Source organism: Dryobates pubescens, chromosome 5 (assembly GCF_014839835.1).
Source record: "Dryobates pubescens isolate bDryPub1 chromosome 5, bDryPub1.pri, whole genome shotgun sequence".
NCBI lineage: Eukaryota > Metazoa > Chordata > Aves > Piciformes > Picidae > Dryobates > Dryobates pubescens.
The window spans coordinates 17,661,103-17,682,101 of record NC_071616.1 but is presented as its reverse complement, the minus strand read 5'-3'; the positions used below and the strand labels follow the sequence as shown (position 1 = coordinate 17,682,101).

The 20,999-nt window shown below is 42.7% G+C and overlaps 1 protein-coding gene and 1 non-coding gene across 2 annotated transcripts; one reads left to right on the top strand and one right to left on the bottom strand.

Annotated features, from left to right (window-relative positions):
• Nucleotides 1–1,430: 1,430 nt before the first annotated feature.
• PSMA3 (proteasome 20S subunit alpha 3) lies at nucleotides 1,431–14,948 on the bottom strand. The gene is made up of 11 exons (XM_054161702.1): nucleotides 14,842–14,948; nucleotides 13,602–13,684; nucleotides 12,309–12,432; nucleotides 10,510–10,611; nucleotides 10,309–10,382; nucleotides 9,606–9,678; nucleotides 8,903–8,968; nucleotides 5,489–5,535; nucleotides 2,352–2,419; nucleotides 2,145–2,209; nucleotides 1,431–1,617 (listed from the first exon to the last, which is right to left on the bottom strand). The coding sequence occupies exons 1-11, from the start codon at nucleotides 14,860–14,862 to the stop codon at nucleotides 1,573–1,575; spliced, it is 768 nt and encodes a 255-aa protein (XP_054017677.1). The 5' UTR covers nucleotides 14,863–14,948; the 3' UTR covers nucleotides 1,431–1,572.
• A 131-nt stretch (nucleotides 14,949–15,079) lies between these two features.
• Nucleotides 15,080–15,152, top strand: TRNAK-CUU (transfer RNA lysine (anticodon CUU)). Its single transcript has one exon. It is a non-coding gene; the product is annotated as a tRNA-Lys (tRNA).
• Nucleotides 15,153–20,999: the final 5,847 nt, after the last annotated feature.

Sequence of the window (20,999 nt, the reverse complement as noted above, 5' to 3'; positions counted from 1 at the left end):
TCTGAATGGCTGTCACTGGCTTTCAATTTCTACTTAGCAGTTTGACAGCAACATTTTAAGTACAGAATAAAGACAAAATGAAGAGAATCAAGTAGACTCTCCGCTGTCACATCCAGTGAGTGAAAGCTCAACCCTCAGATAATACTTTAGAGTGCTGAGGAGAGTTTCCTGACTAGCACTTGCTAGTGAATCAAACAGCTGAATGAGCAATAAACTTAAGTAGTAAATTCAGTTTGGAGAAATGCAACACAGAACAAAAGGCTGACTCAGTGCAACTGCTATACTATTGCCTCAGGAGGAAACACCGAAGGAGGCTGTCTGTCATGATGAATGTTAGCTCAAGCAGGCCTGATCAGGAGTTCCAGCAGCCTTTGAAAGCTGCTCTGCTGAAGATGGAAGTGTTAGCTGAGTCAAGCTACCTGAAGGCTTAAGCCTGAGAATCACTAAGTACTGAGACAGACCCATCGCTATTGTCTTTCCCCTGTCACAAAAAGGAAGTAGAACCTGTATCTTGTAATCCCATTAGAAAAGAGGCTGTAGGTGGCCAGGTGTTGTCTACAGGTTAAAAAAACCAACCACAAACCTGCAAGGGAGAGCCTTTAAGGGCTGGTGATCATTAGTGTATAATACTAAAGCTGAGGAGTTTGATTCACTGAAGAAGTATGCATTTTAGATTAAGATGATTGTTAGCATTTTTACTGCATGTACAAACAGAACTTCTGTTCACCACCTTAAAAACACAGTTGAAACTGAAGTTTGTTATCTAGTCTTTCAAGATTTCTAAGTGCATAGAAGTTTTTCTAGGAAGTAGAAAGCAGGAAAGCTTGTTTCCAATTCCTAAGAAGGGCAACGGTTGATAAAGCTTGTTCAGAAGTGATTTAAGAAACTACAGCTAAATGAAGTTGTTCAGAAATAGTTAAGCTTTCTAAGCATTAATTCCAGTTGTGCTGCTTAATAGATCTCACAGCTTTAGAACTTAAGCACTGTTTCAAACTGAATTACTTTCCAGTTTCTCCTACCTTTCAGGTAAGTACAGGCTTAATACTTCCAATTAAAATTCCTTTTCCTGAACTCTTGCTTGTTACAGAGGCTGTTTGGAATTGTCACTCAACCTGTCACCAGCTGGTTTACAGTTAGGCATGTTCTCATTTTTGCCAAGAGCAATTACAGGCTGCCTATGAATGAACTGCAGATGGTGGGACTGGTTAATCAAGGAATAACCAAGTAATAGTTTTTACTATTAAACTGTAGTACAGACAAGAGACTTGTCCAGTTTCTAGGCAGATTGTTTTTTCTGTACTTAGGCTGGGTCAGAGTGCTGTAGTAAGAAGCAGCAACACCTGACTTCCCTCCTTAATGTCTGTTTTGATACAGAGTACAGCTGATTCTTGATGATGCTGGCCTTTGCTCTTTTGAAATAAAAGCTAACAGACAGTAAAATGGAAAATTTATTAGTGCAAGTTGGTTGCTCAGTTTCTCCCAACAAGTACATAAGCATCCCATGCTTAATACGTTATAAGCAAACCTGCTGTAAATTAAGAAAAGTTCAACTTGTCTTGAAGTAACAATATGTTACATGTTGTCATCATCTGATTCATCTTCCTCTTTCAAAGATTCCTATTAAAAAAGAAAAGTTTAATTAAAAAAAATAGTTTGGCATATAAGCAAAACAAGTTTTGCTGTAGCTTCACAATCCTCTCAACCTCTCCAAAGCTTTGTGTTCAGCAGACTTGTATGTATGCTTAGGAAGTAATATGAAGCACCACCATTACTTTTAGAGCAAATGCAAAGCTGTTAAATGCTAGAAATTTAAACTTCTCCAGCTGGTTATCTATAAAAACTGTTCTAGGCAATAAGACTTACCACCTCTTCCCACTGACACCATGGCTGAAGAGTTAATACATTTATTCTGGAAACAGAAACATGCTACCTGTGCAAGCCCACTCAATCACATGGGTTTTGACAGTAAGAACTAACCCTGGATTACAGTGTAAATGTCACTGTTCTGTCCTCTGAATAACACCAGCTAATGCTGAAGTGATGTGTGCTCTAACTACATTTTCCAGCCATTGCTAGAGTAGAAGCCTAATTTTCAATTACTTCCTTCTACACCAGACTGAGATGATACCAAAGTCAGACCTTACCTTGGCATATTTTTCTGCTTCTTCTCTGATGTCTTTGGGAACAATTTCATGTTTTCCATTGGTTACTGCCAGTAAAAGAAACACATATTAAGAAAAATCTACACAAAGACCTTCACACAGAGTGAATTTAAAAAGCAATGTTTTACTTTTAGTTGCAGAAAGTTATTTTTTGCCCTATTGTTTATAGAAATTACAAAAATGCATTACTTTCTCCAACCCAGCTGAGTTCCAGCTCAAAAGCTTTATCCTTTACTTCATCGTGAACTATGTAGATTCTGGAAGGAACAGAAAAAGTACAGATTAGAACAGGTTGATCAATAGGCTAAATATACTTTCACCAATTTCTTCTTTTAGTACTCTCCTTATGGCTAATACAAGCTCTCCCTGTGCTTTCTCCCCTGCCTGCACACACAAAAAAAAAGCCCCATGTGACATTTTTGAGGCTTGAGTGCAAGTACAACAATACATTAAATGATTATAACTAAGATGTTCAAGTTATCTAAATCAGAACAAACATTATTCAACTACTCATAGAATACCAGGTTGGAAGGGGGGTCAAGGATCACGTGGTCCAATTTTTCTTGGCAACAGCATGATACAGGCCCAGCACCCTGCCCAAGCAAATCTTGAAAGTGAGCAATGTTGGCAACTCCACCACCTCTCTGGGGAGATTATTCCAATGGCTGATTATTCTCATTTAAAAAATTTTCATTGTCTAACTGGAATCTCCCCAGGGGTAACTTGTAGAATACTGCACAACCGAGGCTACATCGTCACTGCCTGCTTCTGCTAGATTAGTTAGCATACAGAATCACAGAATGGTGGGGGTTGGAAGAGACCTTTGGGAATCATCTAGTCCAACTTCCCTGCTAAAGCAGGGTCACTTAGAGCAGGTTGCCCAGGATCATGTCCAGGTGGGTTTTGAAAGTCTCTAGAAAGGGAGACTCCACAATCTCCCTGGGCAGCCTGTTCCAGTGCTCTGGCACTTTTGAATAAGTTTTTCCATATCCCTGTGTAGAACTTCCTGTGTTCTGATTTGTGCCTGTTGCCTCTGCTCAGGTGGGCACCACTGAAGATTCTGGCCACCCCATCCTCTTGACACCCACCCTTTAGATATCAATCAGCATTGTTAAGATCCCTTCTCAGAATGCTCTTCTCCAGGCTAAAGAGCCCTAGGTCTCTCAGCCTTTCCTCATCATCTTTGTACCCTCCATTGGACTCTCTCCAGTAGTTCCCTGTCTCTCCTGAACTGGGGTGTTAGGAGTGTCCTACATGTCTTCTGTAAATCTTACTTCAGTTTATACTTAAGACTAAATTCCAACACCAGATTATCTGTGTCTAATTAGAAGCCTGTACATAGATCTCCATACAGACTGCCATGCTTATTTATGGCATACATGACAGTGATCAGAAGGTAGTCCACAAGTGGTAACACCACATAGGAGTGATTTCATTAGGCCAGATGGTACTGCCTCAGTCTGCAGATAAAAATGTTACACTGTAATAGCAATTCTGCACCATAGTATTCAGTCCTCAGCTGCAGAGCACGCAGACAAACTGTAACACCTCTGAGTTGAGCCATACACTCAAAACAACACAACTTAAAACCACCTGTGCCTTCACTTCTTGAAAAGACTGTATTCCTCTGTTTCAGAAAGCACAATTAAGTCAAAAGTTGAGAAATACCAGCTATTCTGAGCCAACACAGCCTGGACACGGTGGAGGAAGGAAAGATGCCTTTAGCACCACACTAGGTAGAATCGTCATCAGGCTGGGAAAGACCTTTAAGGTCACCAAGTCCAACCATTAACCTCACACTACTAAGTCCACTGCTAAACCTTGCCCCTAAGTACTTTCAATTAAAATTTGGTTAAAAGTATTGTGAAACAAGTATGAAGAACAAAGTTAATGCTGGTGTCCTAGAAAATGAAACTACATCTTTAGGCTCTTCTCACATACTCTCACCACCCTTAGACTGGACTTAGTGGTCACTGTCTAAGATGATCGATAGGCCTTTCTATGTGTTCAGATGGTTACAAGCACCATTACAAGCTCCAGAAGAAATTGTTACTCTGGACTCTTATTAAAAGAAGTGATTAAAATATTTGCTATCTTACTAAATGCTAAAAAGAAGCTGAACTTGAGCTGAAAAAAAAGGAACTGCATCTATAGCTATGTGTTAAGCTGAAGCAGAACAGAAATCTTTCCATTATTTGAAACTTCATGCCTTATTTATGGTGGTTTAGAATTGCTAGTCCTTGCTAGATTTCAAGAACAGAGATCCCACACATTGTTCTACCTGCTGCCATGACAGCCTCAGACACAAACTGTGAAATAACACCAATCACAGAAGCAAATTTTTTACTTCTTTATAACCTTCTAAGCAAGGTTGTAAGCCACAAGGCTTACAAGCCTTGTAAGCTCCACATGGCTGGAGATTGCCATTTTGGAGCTGCAGGTTATTAAATCTGTGACAAGCACAAAACATGCAGATACCTGAAAGGATACTTGTATGTGTTTGAAGAAATACTAATTGACAAATATTTTCAAGACAGTTTATTACTGGCCAATTCACACTCTACCTAGCAGAAAAACTCTCCTCCTGGGATCCTTTTTCCCCTCAGCTAGTACATGACATATTGAACGGTACCTTTTTCCCCTGTAAATACACTGTCCTCACCTAGAGTTTGTGGTATATTATTAGTGACTACAGGTGGCTATATTACTGATGTGTTGTCCTAAACTGTATCAGTCAATAGCAAATCAAATATTTCTAGTCTTTCCATGTGGTATCTCACTTAAATGAGACCAACTATACCCTATACATACACTTAAACAAGGAGTTATGCTTTGGTCCTTTCCTAAGCACTTCAGTCTTTTTTAGGCAGATAGGAAGGCTGTGTCAGAGACCTCAGCTCCATTTATGGAGTGCTACTTCACTTCTGAAGCATCAATCTGCATAACTGAAGCGCACAGCTCTTTCTTCAGAATCACGACACTAAGATGTTTCCCGTCATCTGGTTTATGTATTTTTAAACCAGTGACTACATTCAGAGAGTTTAACCTTTAATCCACTGGTGCTACAAGTTGCATCTATAAAAAGTAGCAGATGAGATCAAAATGCCTATTTTTCACATCCTTTGGCATTTTTCAGAACTGAGCAGCGTATCTCATCTCACAACAAGGGGAAAAAAATACTAGTAGCAGAAGATACTAGAGTCAGCATGAGGACTCATCTAGTAGAAATGAAATCTGGAACCCAATTTAACAGCTTCAGTTTGAAACCACAGCCAGCTCACCAGTACGTATTTTTGTTGAGTTGGAAAAACACGTTGGAGACTTACATTTTTGCAACCTCTTTAACAACATCACGGCAGGTCATCTCCTTCATCTGTAGACAAAAATTACACAGCTGAAGAAAAGATACTGTTTCCTGTTTCTACAGGGCCAGAACAGAAGTGGCTGTGCACATGCCTAATGAGCTTACTGTTCAGCAGTGAGAAGAGTGACAAAAGGCTATGACCAGAACCAAATTTATTCACTGTGAAGAGTCTTTCAGCCTGCTACATGTGAGTCATTCTTCCAGTGAAGAATTTTACCACTGAAAATCCTGTTATGTGGAAACCTCCCCAACTTAAAAGCACTCACCAGCTGGAAGCTTAGCAGCTGAACAGATAAACTTTAGCACTATGAAAATCTGACTTGTTCTTAGATGCTTCATCATCAACTGACATAAAATAACCAGATGTACAATATGGGGGATGAATATTCTTGTGTTTAATATTCATGTTCTTTCTAGGCAGTGCAGTAACACTTTTGGTATTACCAACATTTCCTGCCAGCAATTTTGACTTCTGATGTCTTAAGAGAAGAATATTGTTCCAGTGTTAACAACCAGCTGCCTGAGCAAGGTATTGGCATCTCATCTTGTATTTTCTCACTGTTCTATCACAGTCTTATGACAGTTTCACATAGTTTAGAAACGATGTCTTGTGCCAATTTCCATGACATATTTTTGCAGGTCAGATCTTGTGCCAGTCAACTCTTCTGGACTATGAAGCATTAAAATATTCTATTAGATTCCAGTAATGCAGTTTACCATCTCTGTCCAAACCTCAAAACATTTTCAAATCCGTAGTATAGAAACTAGTTTTGGGACACTGTTGAAGGAATTATGGTGACAACACTCCTTTCTTCATGTTGAGTGTCACTGCACTTTGTAAAGCACGTGCCACAGAAGCAGTGTGCCAGAGAAGTGCCCATGTGTGGTTAGACAGACATGCCATCACACTTCCTAAGAAGTTTCTTCAACAACGACCCATTGTCCCAGCCCTTAACATTTGTGACACTAAATCCATAAACACACAGAGCACTTTGCTGCTCTGTATAACTTGTGTCACAGACATTTAAATTACTGTGTATTGATGCATATAAAGTTAGTAATGAAACAGGAAAACCCAGAGGTCTGCTACTATCACATATTCACAAGGTATGCATTCAGCAGACAATCAGAGGAAAACCTGTAACAGTTTGTCACAGGAGTTAATTATGTCCACACATCAAAAAGGTTGTTCACTGCATGTAAAGCACTGTAGAAGAGATACAAGTGCTCTCCACATGACTACAAGCTTTCCCACAGCTGAAAATACCATAAAGTTGGCATAAAATCATAAAAGGTTGGAAATGACCTGAGATTACTGGGTTCAACTGTTAACCTAACACTGTCAAGTCCATCACTCGGTGGTTTCATGTCCTTAAAGGACATGCTTTCATGTTCCCAAGTGCCACCTCTACAAGTTTTTTGAACACTTGCAGGGATGGTGATTCCACCACTTCCTTAGGCAGCCTGTTCCAGGGCTTGACCACTCTTCTAGTGGAGAAATGTTTGGTAATACAACTTGAGGCTATTTCCTCTCATCACTTGGGAGAAGAGACTGACCCCCACCTCACTACAACATCCTTTCAGATAGTTGTAGGGAGTGAGAAGGTCTCCCCTCATCCTTTTTTTCCCTCCAGACTAAACAACCCCAGTTCCCTCAAATGCTCCTCTTAAGACTTGTGCTCTAGATCCTTCACCAGCTGCACTGCCCTTCTCTGGAAAGGCTCCAGCACCCCAATGTCCTTCTTACAGTGAGACACCCAAAACTGAACCCAGTATTCAAGGTATGGCCTCAGCAGTGACAAGATGCAACAGATGTGACCAATGCAGTGTCTTCAGCTTGCACTGTTGGCTGCCTATGAGGGTTTTGTGTAGTGTGCCCCCTCCCCAGTACAGTATCTGCTCTGCCATACCTGCAAGGTGGGTTTAATGTTTTAACTACCTGCTTGCCTCTTATTTTCCAGCTGTAGTCACCTCTTCCACAAGAGTAAACCTTAGCTGACAGTCTACTGTAGTTGGTACTATCCCACAAAAGCTTTTGTACTTCTGCCTTTTTTCCCGTTTCAGTTTTGACAATCCATCTTGTCAAAGTTAAGTCTGAGCTGGAAACCTGCCTAGTCTATGGTTAACAGAAAGTATCAGCATGCAAGACTGGACTTGCTGCACATTGCTGTGACAAGATCATATGCGTTCCTGAAGACATTCTGCAAACACGGCACTAAATACATGAATGCAGTTAGGTCACACAGCACACCACTGTTCCCATATACTCAATTTTACAGGCTCTACTGTTAAGTCCAAGCAATACACATTCTTCTTAGGAACTTTTTGAAAATCTCAGCACTGCACAGAAAATTATTTTTTGGGGGCAGATTAAATGTTACCAGCATATTATTATCTTTCTGCCAGTTTGCACACATGGAGACTGAAATTATGATTTGCCGAATGCCACAATTCCAGTACCAAGATCAGATCATCTTGTAGGCTTCTTACTTCTAAGTTAGTATCCAATCATCTGACCAGACTCAAGACTGAGTGAATCAAGTTCAGAAATTCTTCCTGTAATTGTTCAGTTATGATGCTACAGCACCGGACTCTTATTAAAAGTGTAACAACCATATAAACTCCAAACCTTTCTATGAACAGCTATGATGTCCTGCAGACTGAAATCATAGATAAGAGCCTAGCAGAGTATCGAGTACTACATGAGACAGACCAGGAACAGGATTTTGTCCCACATTAATTGTCTCTGATTTCTAGAGTGTCAGATTAAAACATAAGAGGAAGAAGGAAGGTTTCTTTTTATTTTAACTTAATTCTAAAGCAGCTTAAGGCACATTTCCATCTCTTACAGTCATCTCTCCACAGATTAGTTTTACACAGCCAACTCTTTTGTGTGCTCCTCCAGAAACTACAAAACAATTTAGTGATGTGTACTTGTAGCATCTCCTTGCAACACTGACAAGTTACACTGTTGCAAAAGCAGGAAATGCTGAACAAAATCGGCTTTTTTTTTCTGTATCAGTGATGGTGTGCTGCATAGCTGTACTCTTCTTCCTAGTGTTCATATGCCCTACGGTTTTCATTCACAAATAAAAATTTGGTTACTTTCACATTCATTCCAGTACTTTGCACACTGGCACACACAGACGTGTGTGTTTATGCTTCCTGTTTCAAATGTTCACTCCGTACAGACTACCGATTGCCCAGGGGCAAGACTTGGAGAAACACTGCTGTTCCAGAGGCTACAACACCTCCTAAAATATACAAGGGAATATTCCATCTGTTGTTTCTCCTGTGTTTTGTATCTTTTATGCATCCAAAAAGTAACATCATAAGAATTGTCTCGAAAGAGCACAACAAAACTGTAACATCATACCTGAAGTTTCTCGATCTCTGTTTTTGCAGCCTGCCTGGCTTTACCAATGGCACACCCCCAATAACCCTAAAAAGGAAACAAGAAAATGTAATTAAATTCTAATGTGGTAACTCTTCCCCTACTCACATAGTGAGGAAATCCAGTAAACCCAGGTACTGTTCTCTCTCAGGACACATTCCCAAGTTGTTGAATAGAACTCACTCACTAGATTTAGTGCCGCCACTGTTGACAGAAAATATAAGTGCTCGGTAGGTCCTGGACAGAAATGTATCTGCTCCATTTGATGAAACAGACAGTTTTAGAATTGGTTTTACAGGAAATGGAAGAGCTAACTATAAATAAGAGCCTGATCTTATTTGTCTTACCTAAAGTATTTGTTCAATGGGTTATCACTACAAAACTTGCCCTTTTTGGACAGCACATGGGACTTTTCATTAGATATAGCCAGATGGAATGAAATCCCATATTTCTGAGACACAAGCTTTAAAAAGTTTCTGAGAGACTGCACTTTTATGAAATGCACAACATGTGTTTAACATGCAGATGGACAAAACCCATCTCTGTTCATAACAAACAGTGATTCAAGCAGATCTTCCCATGCAAAGAGAGAGAACAGCCCTTTAGAAATAACACTGAATATCCCAACTGGGAATTTGTCAACGGTGAACTTATGCCAAGACAGGAGTACTTTTGACACACTCACGTATGAAACTCCTGATGGATCAATCATGTACAACTGTGCACCATCATCCTCATCATAGGACCCCAACATGAAACTGGAAGGGAAAGATGAAATTAGAAAATTTCTTCAAACCAGCACTCACAGAATTAAAGACTAAACCAGCTCACGTTTCCTGCATTCTTCCTGGAGCATAACCAACTGTCCTGCTACATTCTGTTAAGCAATTTGTCTGAACAGTTTAGTGTTGTCACCACAGCCCAGCACCTGCAAGCCAGCAGAAATATTTTACTTACCTGTAAAAAGGCTTTTAAAGGTCCCTTCCAACCCAAAGCATTCCACAAACTAGACAGGTCTCAGTTAATTAATCCCTTTGTACCAGAATTGCATAGCAGTTGGAACCTGCTTTTTAGCTACTGATGCAAGAAGGATGACTGCAGAGGGAAGTTCTGCTTTCATCACTGTCACAGATTTAATAGCATCAATTCTTCACCTTTAAGAATCAGGGACAAACTGGCATCTACATAGAAGCCTGGCATACTGTTATGCAAATCTGAATTCTTCACCTGAGGCTTTACACAAACAAAAAGGAATGGGAAGAGAATCTGTTTGTAGGATGAATTCTAGGTTACTAATTCCTAGTTTGAAGAAAAAGAACAATCTAAATAGCTCTAATGACTGTGAAACAAAGTATCCTTACAAATAAGGCTAAGTTTGAAAGACTTACCTACAGCCAAAAGGTCTGACAGCACTGTACAGTGTGTATGCATGCACATACATAGCCACTCTGTCTGCAAGATGCTAGGCAGAAAAAGGGGGGGAAAACAAAACAAACAATTTATAGAAATAGATAAATCTCAATAAAGTTTAATTCTCATATCAAGACTGAAAACAAAAAAATCCCAGGTGAACTGCATGAGTTTCTTACCTTCAGTGGAATATCATAGCCATAGTTAGATCTAAAGTTAGATGCCTCTTCTCTAGCTATGTCTGCCAAAGAACGAGCATCTGCCAGGAGTCCTGCTACTGCCTGAAATGAGAATTGTCATCAGCTAGACCAACACAGCTGCCAGTAACTCAACAAAATAACGGACAAAAGTTCAATTATGTGACTTAACGGAGATCTTTACTGAATCTTACATACTACTACAAGTGAATTCAATCATTTATCCATTCACTAGCAAGCTCTAAACATGTCAATATGATTATATATTAATAGAGAAACTGGACACAGGAATTTCCACCTCAACATAAAGAAAAACTTCTGTATTGTGAAGGTGCTGAACTACTGGAACAGGCTGCCCAGAGAGGCTGTAGAGCCTCCTCTGGAGACTTTCAAAACCCACCTGGATGTGTTCCCATGTGGCAACCCCTAGGTGATCCTGCTTTGGCCTGGTATCTGGACTCTATGATCTCCAGAGATCCCTTCCAACCCCTAACATTATCTGATTCTATTAATAGATTTTTTCTCTGGTAAATTCAGTATCTAAAAGCATCTTCATGTTATACAGCATCCTGTGATTTGCTTCCACTATGCTAACCCAAACAATATATATTATAAATATTCATATTATATGTGAAGTATTGTTTGTTGTCACGGAATTACAGAATGATTTGGGTTGGAAGGGACCTTAAAGACCACTTAGTTCAAATCCCCCATGCCATGGGCAGGAACAGCTCCTACTAGACCAGGTTTCTCAAGGTCCCTTCCAACCTGGCTTTGAACACCTCCAGAGTTGGTGCCTCCAAAACCTGTCTGGGCAACCTGTTGCAGTGCCTCACCACCATCATGGTGAAGAATTTTTTTCTGCTGTCTAATCTAAATGGAGCTTCTTCCAATTTGAAGCCATTACTCCTCATCCTGTCACTACCCACCTTTGTAAAATTTTTAGTTATGTATCTTTATAAAATGTAAAACATTTGTATAGAAAATACATAAATTCTATCTCTCTATAAAATTTCATTATAATACTTCATCTAAACTTCAAAAAAGACAAATATAGCAATATACTTTCCCCTCCCCTCTTTTGTATGGCTACTTGAATTAGAAACGCATCCAACTCTGTCTGATACTGACCATGTCACCAGCAGATAGTTTCAGGCAGTTGTAACCACTATTTCTTATCATCATTAATATGGATTAGCCACTAATTTACAGGCCAGTCTTCACAGAACTCAGCAGACTGACACACTGCTGAGGAGAGAATCTTGTATACAGCATGTGGTAGAGGCTCCAGCTCTGGAAGTGTTCAAAGCCAGGATGGATGTGGTCTTGGGCAACCTCATCTAGTAGGAAGCATCCCTGCAGCAGGTTTGGAACTAGATGGTCTTTTTAAGGTCCCTTTCAACCTAAACCATTCTATGGTTCTATGCTTTGCCCTTAACACATCTTATTTGTTAACTGTGTTTTAGAAGTACCACTTTTAACACCTGTGTTTATATTTACATTCAGATGAAAACAACAGGAATGCTAGAAGCATTTAAAAAAGAATCTTAGCAGCCTCAAAATACATCTGTCTTCCATTTTTTATTTGGATTTTATTTACATATGTGCATGCCATCAAGAATAAATTACAGAAAACACTGAAAATCCCACTGGCACTTCTGACTGTACACAAAAGCACATGTTCTTCATGTTCTTACTGATTCTCTGATTCACAGATTTGTACTTTTGACCTTTTGACTTAACCTTTCAGTATGAAAACATACAATGAAACGGCACCTTACCATTCCAACATGTCGATCGACATTGAAGAGACGTTTATTGGAACCCTCTTCGTAAAGCTTGGACAGAACTAGTTTTTCTACTCCAAAGACAACACCATCTTTGCACCTTATCCCAATTGCTGTACTGGAAGACAAAATAAATGTAAGTTTCTCATACAGAAACAGAACTATAGTGTAATTAACAAAATATAACTAACAATGACTTAATTTCCCCAGAAACAGATTTGTTACAACTGCACTTCAGCACAGAGGACTGTAAGGAGTGGGATTAAAAGGCTCACTAAACCCAAACATTTTCTTAAACAAAGGAGGAGGGGACTGCCTGAAGTCCCTACCCAAATAGTTCTAAACAGATTATAGGCAGTGGTGGCACTGTTTGGAGCTATGACACAGCTGCTGCCTCATCAGTGGGCTGAGTGATGATACTGTTGACCCAGGAGACGTGACAACCTAAGAACATGGTTTAGTGGTGGACTTGGCCTTGCCAGGTTAATGTTTGGACTCAAAGACCTTAAAGATCCTTTCCTACTTAACTGACTCTGTGATTCTTTCTCTAAACCTCAAACAGTGCATCACAAACCATGAATTACCAACCATGTCCTACACAAAATGCTTTCACCAATCCTTATTTGCAGCATGTGGCTACTATCAGACTCGTGGGTGATCCAGTCCATGTCTTGCTAATCAATCATCTTGCTTCTGGAGCACAGTTGGGATTTTCACTCTACAGCACTCCTTTGTATATACTTGAGGGAAGAGAGATACAGAGAAGCTCGCATAGCTTTACCAGAACTCAGCTGTTCTCAGTTTTTTGAAGAACACACATGAAGCTGTTTAAAATTTCTGAGGCACTGAGCATGTCAGTCTTTCAGTGCCACAATTCACATCAATAAAATGGTCCTTTAGATAATGCTTCGGCAGCTCTACTGCTATAAGAGCTAAGCACCTTTCTCACAAAAACAAGACCTGCAATCAGATTTTTCCCCAAAGCATGGAATTTTTATTGCCCTTAACACACAAGGAAGTTTACTGCCTTCCTCTGTATTCTCCACAATAAATCTGCTCCTGGCAAGCAAAAGTAATTCTTAGCAAGAATGAAAAGTAGTTTCTAGCAAGAAAATGTGATTATACAAGTTTTACACAGTTAATCTGAAGCCTCTTAAAATGAACCTAAGGACACAGCTGCTCAGAAGTAATTTTAACAACATAATTTTGTCTACAATGCCATCATGCTTGTCTAATCCAGTTACAGTGTTTTAAAAGCAACCAGAGACACGAGTATTTGTATCTTACCTACTATTTTCCACAGCTTTCATAGCATATTCAACTTGAAATACTCTGCCATCTGGGGAGAACGTGGAAGCTGACAAGTCGTACTGAAGAAGAAAACACACCACTCAGGAAAAACCATTATATCCCAGTATTTCCAGAAGAAGTCTAGTTGTTCAAAAATTGCAAGACTGTCACCTAGATGTCATTGATGGCTTTGAAGTACCAGAAGCAGGCTGCCCCCTTGGATAATACGCATGAACAGCAGCAAACACACACTAACAACTACAGTAGGTTGTTGCATCAGTGTTGGATATACCCAAACCTTAAATCCCATTAATCCTGACGTTGCACAGGACTGAAATCACCATGCATTGTGCAACACCTAAAACCTGTAAGAACTTTCTCTGTGCCTTCTAAATGTATTTTATGGGATTTAAAACCATAGATAGTTATTAACAGGGGTATATTTATAATGTTTAAGTGTATCACGCACAGAAGCAGGTTTACTGTCCACCGGCCGAGTACCACCTGGGTACAGGGCTCTGGGCTGGCACCAAAGGCAAAAGAGCGCAGCGCTGCGCTACTCATGCTGAGCAGTCCGCACCCGCGACTCAGCGGCCACCTTCGATTAGTCCCAGGTGACAGCCGGCTCGAGGGCCACCTAGGCGTTCCGGCAGACACACACCCACCCCCTGCCCGGGGTGCAGAACAAAGCGGCCTCTCCACGGTCGATCCCCCGCCCCCTCCCGAGTACAGGCTCGCCCCGGGGCCGCTTCAGCGGCTGCAGATCCCTTTGGGCCGGCTTCACCCCGGCACTACCCGGTCAGAGAACACCCGATCCCTGCCCAGGCCATGCCGATGGCGGGGCGAGGGGGTATAGCCCTACCGGAGAGCACCTCGGGACCCCCGCGCAGCTCCCGCCTCCCGCCCCCCACTGCCCCCCAGGCCCCTGGCAGCGGCCCCGCCTCCTGCCTTTGGCTTCCTCGGCCTAACGGGCCGCAGTGACTCAGCAGTGGCTCCGGCCCGAACCCCGCTGCGGCGAGCCGGCCGAGCTGACAGGCCGCCCGTGCCCCGCCAGCCCCCGCGGTAGCGGCGCTCCCTGGCGGGAGTGAGCGCACGAGGGGTTCCTGCTTGCCCCGGGCCCTTCCCCGCTCCCTACTTCGCCGCCGGCACAAACGACCCTCATGCCGGCGCTGGGCCTGGCAAGATGGGCTGGCTGCGCTGCCACCCGAGCCCGCCGAGGCGGCCAGGCCACACTCACCCCGGTACCGATGGAGCTCATGGCGGCGGTGCGATCAGCCACAGCCGGACGGAGCCCCCCTCCCGCCCGGCCTCGCTCACGCTCCGCACAGCCCAACAACAGACGCTCCCATTGGTTCCCATATAGACCAATCGTCACTGGCCAAGAACAAGATGCAATCCTCAGGAGTTCCCGCAGCGGGGCGTTGACATTGGTATTCATATGGTGAAGGATATGTGGTGGAAGGCTTCCAGAGAGCGCCCGGCTAGCTCAGTCGGTAGAGCATGGGACTCTTAATCCCAGGGTCGTGGGTTCGAGCCCCACGTTGGGCGTAAGTGTTTTGCACCTTTCGAGGTCTCTGGGCGGGAAAATGCCACCTGCACCCCTGCTTGCCTCAGCGACTCTGAAGGAAATTGACACACACCCTCCCTCCTTCCCGAAGCCACCGTCCCTCTTGCAACTATTGCGTGGATCGTTTTGGCAGGGGCTGTAAGAAATAGTTCTGAAAAGAGAGATTTTATAAATGGTCCTGGAAGACAAATATAAATGCACATACAGCCCTGCAGGCCTGGCAGAGGCTGCCACAGAGGGCAGTAGATCTCTAAGGCAACCTGATAGAGTTGAAAATGCCCCTGCTTACTGCAGCTATGTTGGATTAGATGACCTTTAAAAGGCCTTTCCAACCCAAAATATTCCAAGATCACTCTCTACAAGGCCCTGAAAGGAGGTGGAAGCTGGTTTCTGCACCCTAATGAGAAGTCATAGGATGGGAGGAAGTGGCCTCAATTTGCACTAGGGGAGGTTTAGGTTCAATATTAGAGAAAACTTTTCCAACCAAAGGGTTCTCAAACACTTGGCACAGGCTCCCCAGGGAGGTAGTTGAATCCACATCCCATTAGGTGTCTAAAACACACAGAGATGTGGTGCTGAGTGACGTAGTTTAGCACCTGACTTGGTAGAGTTCCATAATGGTTGGACTTGATGATCTTAAAGGTCTTCTCCAACCAAAACATTTCTATAATTCTGTGACCAGGAAGCAGGAATCAAATATACATTAATCAAGCAGGAGGAGATGTGGGGTCCTAGACTAGAGAAATGGGAAGTTACCAAGTGTATGGAATTGAGGAAGAAAATGTGGGACTCCACACCTGTGATAGGGTTATACACACTGGGGAATGAAGCACTAGAGAACAGCCCCATAGAAAGAGCTCTGGGGGTTTGGACTGATGGCAAGTTGAATAGGAGTCAACAGTGAGCCTTGGCAGCCAAAATGGCCAGCGGTAGCCTGAGGTGCATCAAGTACAGCATTGCTAGCCAGTCAAGGGAGGTGACTGCACACTCCACATTGCACTGTTACAGCCCTACCTCCAGTTCTGGGTGCAACTACTGCACTAGTGTGCTCCATCTCAGGTTCTGGGGGCAGTTTGGGCACCTCAATACATGGACGTCAAACTATTTGAGTGTGTTCAGATGAAGAGCAATCAAAACAATGAAAGGTTCTGAGGGCTAGACTACAGAGGAGTGCCTGAGGTCACTTGGATGGTTCAGCTTGGAGAATTGAAGGCTCGGGGTGACACTGCTGCAGTCTATAGCTTCCTCAAGAGGGGCAGTGGACAGAGGTGCTGATTTCCTCTTTCTGCTGACCAGCAGCAAGACACACTGGGAAGTTCAAATTGGACGTTAGGAAACAGTACTTCACTGAGAAGGTGGTCAGTCAATGGAACCAGCTCCCCAGGGCTGTGGCCACAGCATCAAGCCTGTCAGAATTCATGAAGCATTTGGATGATGCTCTAAGCTAAATGGTTTAGTCTTGGATACTCCTGCAAGAAGAAAGGAGTTGGGCTTGATAATCCTTATGCACCCCTCCCAACTTGAGATATTCTATGATTCTATAAAAAGGGAGATGAAAGGAATGAGTTAAAGCATCTTTCCCAGAGACCAGCTTCCAGAGTCACAGCACAAGCACCAGGCAGACTGCAACTTACTGTGCTTGTGAATACTCCAAAATAGTCCTCCTGTCAGCAGGACATAGCTTGGCTGGAACTGTTTGCAATTAGCTAACACCAACCTTCAGGAATGGCATTCAGCCCAGAATTTGAAGTTTCAGAAGAAAAACCTCCAGTTACTGCAGGGCTTTGTCTGTGTCACTGTCCTTCCTGATAAAACATTTGAATTCACTGTGAATTTGTCTGCTGTGAGGATCCATGGATCCCTGCCATGCCAGTAAAGGAAGAAATACAACATTTCAGCTTTATTTAAAACACAAACACACACCACCACCACACACACAACCAACCAACCAACCAACCAACAACAAAAACCCCAGCCAAATCCCTTTTAATGCAGTAACATATTTAAGGTGTTAACTCTCAGGGCTTTCCAGGGTTAGTTGTTCTGAAAAGCAGATAATAGTCTTTCCTCACCCATGTGATGAAATAAGAATCCTGTTTCTGTCCTTAACAGATCATGAGATTCTGCCCTTAAACCTGCCAGTAACAGAAGAGCTGGGATTTCTGGTTGTGCAGTGTGAAACAGCAGCTGTTGAAGCTGTTCATTGAGGCAGAGACCCCACAGGGTAAGAGTAGGCAGAATGAAAAAGAGGCGGCAGAACATGCCACTCTTGTGAAATTCCCAAAGTACACATGTACAGCTGTACAGAAATACCCCTAAAATGGGAAGGGCTAAGAATATTCTGAACTTCCTCAGCTGCAGTCTGCTGTGGTTCTGGAAAATGACATCACTGCACCACCACCAGCACAGGCTCTGTAGGAGTTCAGTCTCCCCTACAGATCCTTACAGACATGAGTAATCCCTCCCAGCTCCATGGGGCTTGTGCTGATGGCAAACTGTTCTTTCAGGGGCAGCCTCAGTAGGCTCTGCCTAAGTTCTTAATGAGGAAAGACACAATCTGGGTCACTGAGCTGCCTCTCAATTATTCACATTACAAAGGAAAATGAGCAGATCTTGGGTCTGAATGTTCCTTTCCCAGGCCTAAAGACGGCTCTTTGTGCCTTGCAATGGAAGTAGCATCAATTTAGCAAGCTTGTCATTGCATCACAGGTTGGGAACATATTAAGAACAGGGATGTAGCAGCCTTGTCTCCAAAACCTGCAGTTTTATCTATTTTAGTTTATTAATCATAACTGTTGCAATCATAAATACATCCTGAAGTCACTCAGAAAACTATTGATATCCCTGATCTTTGCCAGAGATCACTCCAGGCAGGTCTACCTCATGCACTAACTATTAAGATTCCATCACTCCTCAGTCCTGTAAGGAGAACCAGAACTCACCCACAGGCTTCCTTACCAGAAGCAGTTGGACCCTTGGAAAACAGGTGATGGTGGAGCAGTGCAGCTAAGCAGCACACCCCACAGCATGACCCTGCTGGAGAGGATGCTCTCATCCCTCATGTAACCCCATAGTTACAGAACCATTGTCCCAGTATAGTGGCGGTTGGAAGTGACCTCTGCAGATCATCTAGTCCAACCTCCATCCTAGAGCAGGGTCTCCCACAGAAGGTTGTACAAGACTGCAATATCCAGGCAGGTTTAGAATCTCTCCAGAGAAGGCGACTCCACAACCTCTCTGGGCAGCCTGCTCCAGTGCTCCTGTATCCTCACAGTAAAGAAGATTTTACCTTATGTTTAGGTGGCAGTTCCTGTGTTTAATTTGTGCCTGTTGCTGAGCACCACTGAAAAGAGTCTGGCCTCATCTTCTTGATCCCCACTCTCTAGATATTGGTAAGCATTCGTAAGATTCCTTCTCAGTCTTCTTTTCTCCAGGCTAAACAGAATTTATGATTTGTTAAGGGGGAACAAAGTGCAACCACCATGAAGGTCCTGGACACTCAAGAACATAAAGGAAATGCTGGGTTTTGAAGAATCTGCTGGGAAATGGACATGAAGGAAATTAAACCATTAACTGTATGCTTACAGAGACAATCAAGAATTCAAAATACAAGTTACAACATTTACAGAGGTGTCCAGATACAGTGCTTAATCCATTGTTCCAAATCCAAACCTGACAGAACACAACACAGTATGTGTTGAAGAACCTGGGTTTTTTGGTCATGGTACATCGTTCTCCTCAGGCTGCTACAGGAAAGCTTTTTGTGCATAGCACTATGAAATTTCTTGACCTTGAAATCCAGAAAGTGCTTGGACTGGAGACTCTCACATCACTGCAAAGCAACACTGCCCAGGCCTGACTGTACTTTAAGGTCTAAGAGCCTGCTGGAGCGTGTCCAGATAGAGCAACGAAACTCTTGAAAATTTTAGAGCACAAATCTTGTGAGGTGTGGCTGAGGGAACTGGGGTTGTTTAACCTGGAGAAAAGGAGGCTTAGGGGAGACCTTCTTGCTCTCTGCAACTCCCTGAACGGAGGCTGTAGTGAGATGGAGATGGTCTCTTCTCCCAAGTAACAGGTGATAGGATGAGAGGAGACAGCCTCAAGTTGTACAAAGGGAGGCTTAGGTTGAGTATTGGGAAAAATTCCTTCCCCAGAAGGGTTGTAAAGCCCTGGAACAGACTGCCCAGGGCAACGATGGAGTCACCATCCCTGAAGGTATTTAAAAGCTGTCTAGATGTGGCGCTTAGTGACTTGGCAGTGCTGGGTTCATGGTTGGACTCAAAAATCCGGAAGGTTTTTTCCAACTTAAATGAATCTATCGTTCTATGAAATGGTCTCTAAAAGACCAATCTCATCCCAGGACTATAAAAGAACCATTAACAATTACTCACAGCTGTGCCTGTCTGGTTTTCTGTGCTTTCTGCGTAACACAGCTCATTTGAAGTAGGAGGAAGGCAATTAAAAAATACACCTGCCAGCAGCTCTGGAGAGAAATAATCCATGTAAGTACTGTCAGACCAATGCTACCAACCAACGAAGTCTCACCTATGACAGACTTAATACTTCAAGCAACACCTCTTGTTTTTTGTAGCTTTTAACCTGAAAAGCATCAAGATAAAAAGGGAGTGTTCTCCTACCATGTGCCAACTACCACCACACGTGAAGGTAATGTATATATGAAAGAGAATGACAAAATTGTGCAGAAGCTCAATTAAATGCTGGAGCATGCTGCCCAGTGTGAAGTTCCTCCACAATTTAAATACAGGCTTAACTTCAAAAAATGTGCTTCAGGAACCACAGGAAATAGTTAGCAAACAACACAGGGCAATCAGTCACAAAAAGCATGTAGAAATAGAAAACTCCACCACATCCAGTAATTTTCAAACTACTACAATGTGTCTCCCCAAATCTAAGATAAATAATTACTCCTCAGAGTAGGATTTAAACTGCAGCAACCAACAGATACCAGCAGAGTGACCATTTAACCAGCGAGTCAAGTGTGGCACACTGGTGGCAAGTCCAGCAGCATTTCAGGCCAAGGAAAACCCCTCTTCCAAGACAGGATGCTGCTGAGATGCCCTGGCACTGCTTGGAGTGCTCAGCAGGAGTCCCAGCTCCACGTGCAAAGTGATTTCACAGCAGTATCAGGAAGTATCGTGAGAATGATGACAAACCAAAAGCCGCAGCATTAGCAGCGGAATGGAATTGTGTTTGTTTTCCAGGGGAATGCTCCTTCTCCTCCAGTTTGTGAAGTTACAGCATTGCTTAAAGCCTATCAACCAGCCAGCAATTCCTAAATGCAGTGTTAACATCCACTTTTTTCCACCGTAAGCAATGAACTTAGAAATTGCAGTTTCATTTAATACATATTGTTGTGGGACAGTAAAGTTTAATGTTTCTGATAGGAGAAGGAAGGCAAAGGAGTGGCTTCTGAGCTTGTTATTTCAGTAAGAGATTCCAGACTTCTTTCCACCCCTGTTTATAGCTCTTGCATAGAATCATTTGGGTGGAAAAGATCTTTAAGATCATCAAGTTCCACTATTACCTAACTCTACCAAGTCTGGTGCTAAAGCATGTCCCACAGCACCACATCTGTGTCTCTTCTAAACACCTGCAGAAGGGGGATTCAACCATGAGTGAATCAGTTCTTGGAAGAGAGATACTGTAAGAGTTGTTAGCATTATGTGAGAACTACAGGCAGAGGAGGTCTCTGCCAAAACTCTCCAAGGAGGACTGCGTCTAGGAGAAACACTGCTCCAGCACTTTTGCTAAATAGTCCCAAAAAATGTCCTCACATGTGATGCAAGGGTGGAATATTCTAATATGGA